This window comes from Serinus canaria, chromosome 20, assembly GCF_022539315.1.
Source record: "Serinus canaria isolate serCan28SL12 chromosome 20, serCan2020, whole genome shotgun sequence".
NCBI classification, from domain to species: Eukaryota; Metazoa; Chordata; class Aves; order Passeriformes; family Fringillidae; genus Serinus; species Serinus canaria.
In genome coordinates, this window is record NC_066333.1 from 3,802,141 (window position 1) to 3,812,733 (window position 10,593).

At 45.7% G+C, this 10,593-nt stretch overlaps 1 protein-coding gene across 1 annotated transcript in view; it reads left to right on the forward strand.

Moving 5' to 3' along the window:
• Positions 1-8,053, forward strand: part of PTPRT (protein tyrosine phosphatase receptor type T) — a 473,718-nt gene extending 465,665 nt beyond the window's left edge. The window contains exons 30-32 of the mRNA XM_050982229.1: positions 1,207-1,370; positions 2,526-2,661; positions 3,389-8,053. Of these exons, the coding sequence (XP_050838186.1) occupies positions 1,207-1,370; positions 2,526-2,661; positions 3,389-3,442 (354 nt within the window). The 3' untranslated portion in view covers positions 3,443-8,053. The remainder of the gene's footprint in view (positions 1-1,206; positions 1,371-2,525; positions 2,662-3,388) is intronic.
• Positions 8,054-10,593: the final 2,540 nt, after the last annotated feature.

The following is a 10,593-nucleotide window of genomic DNA, read 5'->3' on the forward strand; positions in this document are numbered from 1 at the left end:
CTGCACCCAGTGTGGGGAACACCAGCACTGCTGGTGCAGGTGCAGAAGGGAGGCTGCTGTGCAAGCAGTGCTCCTGATAGTAAAAGATTTTAAAATCACAGAAAATTTGGGGAGCTAGAAAGAAAGTTAGGCTTAGGAGCCCTGGGAAAAGGTTAAAGGTAGGCCCTGGAAGTGTTGGGCCTTGTATTTGCTGGATCATGTGAAACTGCACCTGTGTAGTCAGTATATGATAAATGATAGAATTGTTAGATGTGGTTAGATATAATTGTTGTTTAAAGAATCATGAGAAACTATGTTAGAGGTTTGAGGGGGATACTTCCCAATACCTATCACCTATGTTAGACAGTGAGCTTCTACCTTAAACCAATCCAAAAGTGCCAGTATCAGCCAGAACATGGAGGTGAGGAAGAAGAAAGAAGAAAGACAGGGCATGGCCAAATTCCTCCATCTTGGGACCCCGAGACCCCATTCTAAAAACCTCAAAAATCTATTTTTCACCCCTTGACAAACTAACTATTATTCTACTTAAACTCTCTTGATTTGTAATTCTTCATATAAAGGTGGTAATTTGCTCCATGGGTCAAAATCAAAGTCACAGGTGCCTTGGGCTCTGTGCCAAGGTCTCTGAGCCCCCTGGCAGGGTCTCGAGTCCTCCAGGGCAGCCAGAGGTGTGGTGTTCACATGCCCTCTGAATAGAGAGAAGCTGTGAGACAAGCAGAGAAGGAGGAAAACACAGTTCTTATCTTGCTTGCTGTGCCTGTGTTGTGCTAAATGCAATATGGAGATTGTCTAGCCAGAGTGAGGATGTTTTGTTCCCTTGTTCAGGGCCAATGAGTGTGTGTGTGTCGGGACAGTCAGGAGAGAATCAGAGATGAGTGCAGTGCTGAGCAGCTGTGAGCAAGAGGGAGTGCATGGCAGATTCAGTTTGGATGAAGTGTACATAGTATAGTATAATAAAGTAATTCATTAGTAATTCATTAGCCCTCTGATAATAGTCAGATGCATCATTCTCTCTCCCCTTCGTTGGAACCGCCTTTGGTTTACAATAAGAGGAATTTCCTGGGTTCCCACAGTACCCCTGACACCCAGAGCTCTTAATAAAATCACCTGCATATAATCATCATCACTCAGTGATGGCGTGCTGCTGAATGCTACCCCTGCCAGCCCTGCCCAGCCCTGCAGCCCCTGAGCAGCTCTGTGTTGCAGCCGCAGGACGGGTACCGCATCGTGCAGCACCTGCAGTACATCGGCTGGCCGGCCTACAGGGACACCCCTCCCTCCAAGCGCTCCCTGCTCAAGGTGGTCAGGAGGCTGGAGAAGTGGCAGGAGCAGTACGACGGCCGAGACGGGCGCACCGTGGTCCACTGCCTGTAAGTAGGGCTGGGAGGTGTCTGCAGCCTCACCTGCTGGGGCTGTGGCTCTGGAAATCCAGTGGTTTGCCAGGCTTCAGCTGGGGAAAAGGGAGTTAAAGTACATTTATACTTCATTTATAACTACATGCACTTCTGCACACTTCTACTTAATTTATAACTTCATGTATTAACTACATTTATAATAATAACCTCGAGTTGAATGTTGTATTGCATTATAGTATCCTGTAAGTAGGGCTGGGAAATGTCTGCAGCCTCATGTGTTGTGGTTGTGGCTCTGGAAATCCAATGGTTTGCCAGGCTTCAGCTGGGGAAAAGGGAGTTAAAGTACATTTATACTTCTAACTTCATTTGTAACCACAGTTGCTTCTACACACTTCTACTTAATTTATAACTTCACGTACTAACTACATTTATAATAATAACCTCGAGTTGAATGCTGTATTGCATTATAGTATCCTGGCACAGGGATTTTGCTGATTGCAGTGAGAGATAGCTCCAAGAGCCCTGGTAGGTCTCGTGTCTGGAACATAGAAAGAGCTGAAGAAGCCCTGCCATGTCCCCAGCTCTGAGCACAGAGCTGCTGTGAGCCCAGAGCAGGGGTTTGCAGCACTGCAGTCCCTGAGCTCCCCTGTCCCCCACTCCAGGAATCCCTTAGTCCTTCCATCCCTGCCCCAGTTCTACAGGTCTCTCTCAGACTCACAGAATGGTTTGGCTTGGAAGGGATCCCAAACACCACTCAGTTCTAGTGGACACCTTCCACTGCCCCAAGGATGCTCCAAGCCCTGTCCAGCCTGGCCTGGGACACTTCCAGGGATCCAGGGGCAGCCACAGCTTCTCTGGGCACCCTGTGCCAGGGCCTCCCCGCCCTGACAGGGCAGAATTCCTTCCCAATATCCCATCTATCCCTGCCCTCTGGCAGTGGGAAGCCATTCCCCCTTGTCCTGTCTCTCCATGCCCTTGTCTCAAGCCCTCCTCCAGCTCTCTGGGAGCCCCTTTAGGCACACAAACCCTTGAACATCAGCCCTTCCATTAGAGACCTTCCATGTGACAGCAGTCTCTCCGTTAGGGCCCTGTCCATGGGGTGTGAGCTGTGTGTGCTGTCCTTCCCTCAGGCTCACCAGCCCCTCCTTCCCCTGTTTGTCCCCGTGCCAGGAACGGCGGCGGTCGCAGCGGCACCTTCTGTGCCATCTGCAGCGTGTGCGAAATGATCCAGCAGCAGAACATCATCGACGTGTTCCACATAGTGAAAACGCTACGGAACAACAAATCCAACATGGTGGAGTCGCTGGTAAGGCTTCCTTCTGCTCCTTCCTCACCCAGTGGGTGTGCAAGGGACTTCAGGATAGGTAAAAAAGTGTCAAAATTAGTTCAGGATGAATCAAAATGAACGGGAATGTGAGACACCAGAGTGAAAACTGGTCCTGTTTTAGCATGTCCAGTGAATCTTCCTGCTTCTCCTGAGAAGAGGGGATGCCCTGGCAGAGTGATGGGCCCAGTGCCCCATGCCCAGCCGCCTGAGGAGGTCAAACCCCACAGAGCTGTCACCATGGCTGTGGGAAGAGTGGGATTTGTCCACCTGTCCATGCTGGGCTGCAGGGATTTGTCCTTGTGTCCAGCCCAGTGCTGGGTGCAGTGACACATCTTGAAACCAGGAAAGGAGAACAGTTCACCCCCCAGGCCTGACTCCCTGCAGCCCAGGAGATTAAACTGTCCTTAATTCAGTCATTTCCATCCATCACTCTGAGCTCATGCCTCAAAAGCAAAACGTGCAGTGAGGGCTGGAGGCAAATAATGAATGGTCCAGACTGGGGCTGTCTCTTTGAGTGCTTTTCTCTTGCACTGACAACAGCATCTCCCAGCCATGCTTGCTCAGGATCACTCAGAAACACAAGCAGTGTTTGCCTGCTCCTGCCAAAGGGTATGAGAAAGAGGGAGGAGGTGTTTTTTCTTGTAGAGCGAGGCTCTGAGGAATTTTCCCACATCCTAATGGCATTCCTTTGTGTCCTCTCTTTCAGGAACAGTATAAATTTGTATACGAGGTTGCACTGGAATACTTGAGTTCCTTTTAGCCCAGCGAAGGGAGGGGACCCCACGATGTGCCAGACCCCAAACTCTGGTGGATGCTTCTCCCCTGTCCCACACTGGAAGGCAGTGACAAGTGTGGGGAGGAAAACTTCTCCTTCCTTCTCAGCAAGAGACTGAGGTTGCAGAGACCTCGCTGGAAGGAGGAGGCGATGCCTGTGTGTGCTGCTGCCTGCTTTCTATGGGAACATCTACTGCTTCTTAAATAACTTACTGTAAAAATTAGCAACATGGGAGACAGGCTGAAAGACTGGACTTTCTAATCCCCTCTGACTTCTCTCCTCTTTTGGATTGTGTTTTTGTTCTGCTTGCTGCAGAGTGGGGAAGGAAGGAAACCCTTAGGAAATTCTCTTTTAAATGTCTCCTTTTTAATTTATAATTTTGTTCTCAAATCCCAGCCTTTTAATTTTTTAATTTCATGCAGCAGTCATTTGGGAAAAATGAGATAGCCATAGGGGATACATGAAATGTTTCATTACAAATTGTCTACCTTATCTGTTTCCTTTTATTTGTTTTTCCTAATGAAAAGGCCAACACACACACACACACACACACACAAAAAAAAAAAGACTATGCTGGAATTCTCTTCCCAAATGTAGTCCCTTTAAGCATGAAAAGAGATGGTGGAGATGAGAGGCTGTACATGGATCCACTGCCTCCACAGAAATATTTCCTCCCAGTTTCTGCTTGACATCAGGGCTGTGCATGACCCAGTTCCATCCCTCTGGTCTGTGTCCTTTCACTGCTGGTGAAGCTGCTGAGGAGTTTCCCAGCCACTTGAACCTGAAGGTTAAATATTTCAAACCAATGGCATTCATCTGGCAACGCTGGTGACTTGGTTACCACATTTCCCAAGTATTAGCTGGGGTGCAGTGTGTCTGACAAACAGGGTCTGAAGTAGGAATTATTGCTCATATACTATGGATGGCTATTTTTTATTTATTATTTGTATTGCTGTAGAACTTAGGACCCCCAGTCAGGCCAGGACCCTGCTGAACCAGGCACTGTGCAGGCAGACAGCAGAGAAAGTTCCTGCTCAAGAGTTTAAAAGTCTGAAGGTTCTTAAAATTGGGTTTGGGCAAGATTTCCTCACTATTTCCAGGCCCTACAAGCTTCAAAATTGTAACCTATTGGAGCTGTGGGAAAGGTGATGTACATACACAGAAACCTCTTCTGACACCTCCAAGGAGAAGGGTTAGCCCAGCACAGCAACTTCTCTTCTTAAGCAAAACAGCTTTTGTTTTATTCTGCAAAAATGCCCGAGCAAGTCTCCTGCTCTGAAACAAACACCAGATGTGTTTTGCCATGGTTGTGGACCTCATTCTGACTTCTTATCAGCTAAGAAATTGCTTTTCTGAAAAAGTAGGTTTAAGTAGTTAATCACTAAGGTCTGCAGGGTAATCTTGGGGAAAAAAAAATAATTGAATGAGCAAGGCTTTACAATAATTAGTATTTCAATTTAGCCAATTATTTATCTTGAGGGTGAGGGATATGAGGTTGCTCTGTGTGTAAAATGGATTCTGGGGTGTAGGGTTCTTTAAATTCAGACTTGCTAAAAGATAGACTGAAGGTAAGAGTTGAAGGAACTCCAATTTTCTTTTCACCCTGCAGTTTTCCACCCTCAGGTAAATCCTCAGAGGCTGCTGGGAGCTCTGTCCTGCCCGTGCCCGGCACAGAGCATGCCAGAAGTTCAAAATGTTTTGCTAATTCTGTCTGTGAATTCAAAAGGCACCTCTGCTTCTTCAATAGTCACACCCTCACCTTGACCAGGAGGGATGGAAATGAAATCTGGCAAAAGCAGTTTCAACTCAGCCACACCAGTACCCAACCAAACCACTGCCATCCACCAGGACCTGCACCAGCCTAGGGAGGGATGCTCGGAGTTTCATTAATTTCCTTCTTGACAAGCAAAGGATGCTGAACCACCTGGGGTTTCTCTAAGGAGCTTTGGATTCTTGGCTTTAATATCATGAAGAACTTAACTGATCATGAACCACCTTCTCACAGGAGCCTCTGTGCTGTTTATGGTTGGTCCCTTCTGCTGCCTGCAAAAAAATCATGAAATCAACTTGAGTTCCAGTTGGGGCTGTCAAGGGACTGGTCTGAATTGTTGGTTTTTTTCTTTTATTTATGCAACAACACAATTCAGCAGGAAAAATAACTAGAAAGCAAAGTGAAACTCTTAGATAAAAGTGAGAGGAAAAGAAAAATATTGGTGTATTGATCACAGGTGGCTGGATGGAACAGTGTAGGTCAGGTGTTGGGAGAGAAGAAGGAAGAGGGAATTCTAATCCCTGGATGGGATTTTTCAACTACTATGTAGGTATGAAGAAAGTACAAGTCAGCAAAGTGTTTTTGACTCTGCTGACTCCAGAAAGCCAAAGGGAACCACTCCCTGTGGATACTACAGAAATATTAATTGGTAATTAGCATTTTGTTAATTTTGCCTAGAAAGTAGCACAGTGACAGGTCTCCCTCGTGACTTGGGGGGTGAAGCCAGCCCCGAGAGGGACAGCTGGGATAGGGAACAGGGAGGTAAAGAAATGCCAGTGTCACTGAGGTGTGAAGTGTAGGAGGTAATTTAGGCTTCACTTAAAAGAAAGTGGATGGAAATGCCAGAGTTGAGCCCACAGGAGGGGTGTGTGAGTGAGGGGAAGGAGGTGTGGGATGAGCAGAGCAGCACTGGTGGGTCTGGAGGTGGGTTTGGATGTGTTTGATGGTATGAGAAACACCACTAAAGGGTCAGGTACCCGTATCAGCTGGCCCACAGCAACTCCTCGTGTGCTCAGCCCTCTGCAAAAGCCAAGTGATGTTGGCACAAACTGCAGGGAAAGATATTTAAGCTAAATTTTACATTTTGTAGGAGCTCAATGCAAATGTTGGTTCCCACAGCCAACTGTTAGTCACAGCTTATTATGTGGCCACTCAACCATGGGTCTGAACTTCCTAATGTCCAGCCTAAAACCCATATGGAAAGATACTCAGCAGACACTGCAGATTGTGTTGCCAAATTGTTCTAAATTCCTGCAGTCACAGTGCTTTTGGGGGACTGACCCAGCTCCAGTCTGTGTTGGCTCAGGGATCTTCCTGCTGTTCCTCCCTGCACAGTGCATATATGCCAAGTGTGAATTAATGATGAAGGGAATTGTGTGGAAAAGCTCACTTTAAATCACTTTATTACCTAGAGGTTGTTTAAACCCTAGAGAACAGCCCATAGTGAAGTAGGTAATGTGTTTGAAGCAAGATTATGGGTGATGGGTTTGTTTTCATGGGGAAAGAAAGAAATTATGAGATGAGATAAAGGAGGTTTTCTCACTCCTGGAAGGATTAATAGTCAGTGTGAGCTTTTCAGCCTAAGCATCCCCTGCTGTGGATGAAAAGTGATAATGTGCAGTAAAAAAAGGGTGAATTCCTCAGTGTCTGAATTTTAGGCTGGAAAAATATCATATTGGCAATATTTGAATGGACATAATGAAGATGAAGTTATTCCCATGGAGACATCCTTCAGAGGAGAGGGGGAACTGTTTGTGATAGCACAGAGTTGGTGTAAAGTTTGGTCTGGAACACAAGGAAGTAGAAACGGGTGGTTTGGGGTCACTACCTCATCTAGGGGGTAACCAGCATCTTAAATTATTATTGGTGTAACTGCAACAATGAATTCCACTGATTATTAGGAGTTTCTAGCCTTTTATTCTGCAGCTGTAAACTCCCTGGGAAAATTAATCAAAAAACAAAAAGTCCATTAGCCACATGGACCCCGCAGTAGGAAATTGAAGCCTGTGGGTGCTAGAGTGGCTTTTCTATTTACTTTCCACAGGCCCTTTAGCAGCATTTTGTGGGATTTCCCTTGGGAATCTCAAGCCAGGGATTTCTGGCCACTGTTCTTGGGGTGCTGTAGAGTCAGAGGAAGGAGAGAGGCTCCTGCAGCAGGTGGTTCAGGAGGCAGTTAAACCAGTTTCCATCTGGAAGAGAAGGAAAGGAGAAGAAATCTCCTTTGGGAGAAAGCAAATATTGGAGGAGAAGGCAAATGAAACGGATCCTGGAACAGGTAGGAAATTTGCACCTTGCTCTCTCTCTCTCATTCTTGCACAGCTGCTCTCATCTCTCTCTTCTGAGTTCCTGCCAAGATCATAAAAAGCACATAATGTCACAGTCCGGGCTGTGGAGATGGAGCACTCGGAGTGTGACAGAGGGAATAAATCCTGAGGGACAAAGATAAAAGAGGATTTGCTCAAGAGAGGAATCTTCAAATATGAGGTGCTTCTGTCTGTCACACTTGCAGAATTTTTAGTAAAGTCACAGAGCAGGGCACAGTCCTGGCATGGTCCTGGATGGGCAATGTGGTGGAAAAGTTTCCCCTTGGAAAATTTCATTGTCCTGTAATAAATGTGAACAATCAACTCCATGATGTTGGCAGCACAGTTAATTTTTGTGATCACTCCAGCCAGTGAAAGGGGCATCTCAAGACCTTGGTGTGAAACTGCTGCATTTTCATTTGAGAATCTTTAATTTGTCTTAAGTGTACAGAAGACAGTCAACCCCATTTGTTTTTGTTTTTGTTTTTTTTTTAGGAAAATAAAGGGGGCCATGTGGCAAAAGTGGCTACATTTATTCAACATAACCACTGCCATTGGGTCAAAAATTCCATATTCCTGTTGTGTGAGGGCAGAACAAAGCACTGCAGCTGCCCTGCCCAGACAGAGGAACAGGAGCCAGCTAAGTCAGAGAGACAGATGTGAGCAGTGAGGATTCTGTTAACCCTCCTGTGCTCCTGCTTATTTAGATTGCAGTCTTCTATAGCCATACATACATAATATACAATTTCAATGCAAGTGCTCTTTCTTTCCCTGTTCCCAAAAATACCTCCAGCTCTTTTTCCTCGAGGGTGAGCCAACAGCACAGCGAGCAAAGCCCAATTTCTGTGGTTTTGGCAAGGACCACAAGGAAAATCCATCATGTATTATCTGTTCATTGACTTGGAAAAGGTATCAATCATCTCCCTCATATGCATACTTGAAGAATGTACAATTTGCTCAAACTGTCAAGCAGAATCATACATTTTCATATACCACCAAATCCTGGTGGTACAGAGTGTGATGGAAAGAAAAAAAAGAAAAAAAGGAGGCAAAAACTTGCTGACTTCCAGTGACCTCTAGTCTATAACCATTAACTGCTGTGTTAAAATATTTTAAAAGTTTCCCTTGTTAAAAAAAAAAAAATAAACTATGCTCAGAATATCCTGCAGTTTAATGTTGGACTAGCAGAATGTGAAAACCTGGCAGCTTTTCCAGTTTGTATAAACATGAGGGATCTAAATTAGTCTTTCCATCCTCATCCCAGTTCATGCAGCAGATTTTCCACCGCTATTCTGTCTTCAACCTGAGCCTTAAAAGACAAACTAATGCAGCAGGCTGAATGCCAGATGCTGGTGTTCCCATAGTGTTTCCTGGCAGGGGGGCAAAAACATTTAAAAGGATGAAAAGGGAAAAGAACAAGATAAATTGGTTTTTCCTTGGAATTCAATTCAATGAGCTGTTTCTGAGCAGTAGAAACATGAGCCAGTCCGTGGCACTCTGGAGGTACAGGGTGAGGATGCTGTTGATGTCCCTTAGGGACCAATCCTGATATTTCATATACAGGTACCCAAGAGCTTAGGGGCTCCTTTAGTGGAGGCAATTGTCACAGCAGGAGTGTTTCAGTGGGGATCTGCTACCCTGGAATGCCACCCTTTGGGACACCCTGTGAGACACCTCAAGTGTGTTGCACTGTGAGATGGATTTCCTTGTGTGAGTACATCATCTTTCAGTGAGGAAATCCCCAGGAACTCTACTTTGTGTGAAATAATGGAAAGGAGTGTGTGGGGGATGGAAGGGGAAGGGGGGCCAGCACTTTACAAGCTTTCATGAATTTAGGTACACTGAGACTCCCCAGGACAAGCACTGCTCAGTGTTTCACCTTGCTGACATCAAACCAAACTTCATGTGCTGGACTTCCATGTAGCTGGAGCAGAACTGGAATTACCCCTGACTGCCCTTCTAGCCCTTTCTTGCATTGCCAGCATTTCAACACTGTACTTCTATGCCAAAAGTTTGAGCTGCATCCTTAACACCCCCCTGGACCCAGCCCGACTAACCACAGTGACAGAATTCACTCCCGCCCTGACTCACTCTCCACCCCGTGGGCACCCAACTGTGCCAGCATCGCTTCTTGCCAGCCTTGTCACCTCTTCAGAGGGCAGTGCTGTGGCTGTCCCTGGCTGAGCAGTGTGCCATCCCAGCTCCCTGGATGTGTTTTTGGGCAGGGAGGAGTGCTGCACGAGAGGAGTCTCTGCTGATGCGGCGCCGCCCCCTCTCCTCCCCTCGGCCTTTATGGATTCCTGGTGAAACCCACTTGTACAGTTTGGATGTTTGATAGATAAAGCACGTCTGAAAAAAAAAAAAAAAAGGAAAAAAATATAAATACAAAACTCTCAACACTGTGCATTCAGTGTCTTTTCTTTCTAGCTTAAAAGAAGGAAGGTAAATAATGTCAAGTCAATGAATATCAGATATATTTTTTGACTGTACATTACAGTGAAGTGTAATCTTTTTTTTACAACTGCGAGTCCATCTTATTTATTCTTGTAAATGTTCCCAGACAATGTTTGTAATATGGGCTGTGTTGCAAATCCATAAAATAAATCTGTGATCTGAGATTAATGTTTTACTAAGAGACTCTTGTACTTGTGCCTTTTCTTTGGACTTAGAGGAGGCAAGGCATTGTGAGCAGCACTGCTGGAAATGTTGGGGTGATTGCATGACAAAAAATAAGACCAGCAGCTTGTCACAGTGATGGGCTTTGCATCATGGTTGTCATTCAGGAGATGAGGAGCAGAAAAGAGAATTCAGCAGGCACTTCAGCCTAGCTGCAGATTTTGTGTCAGTCCTCTCAGAAAGAAGCCTGTGGATGTGAGCTAAGTAGTTTTGAAAATTACAGTCTTAGCAGCATGGGTTGGAGCAAAGCATGTTTTTGCAAACTTTTTCTCCCTAACAGGTATTACTATATTGTTTCCTTGGTACTCAGTGCTGAATGACAATGGCTGATAAGTTCCTGAGATTTTTCTGGTAGTTTCTATAGATGGACTGTGCTGGTTCAGCTG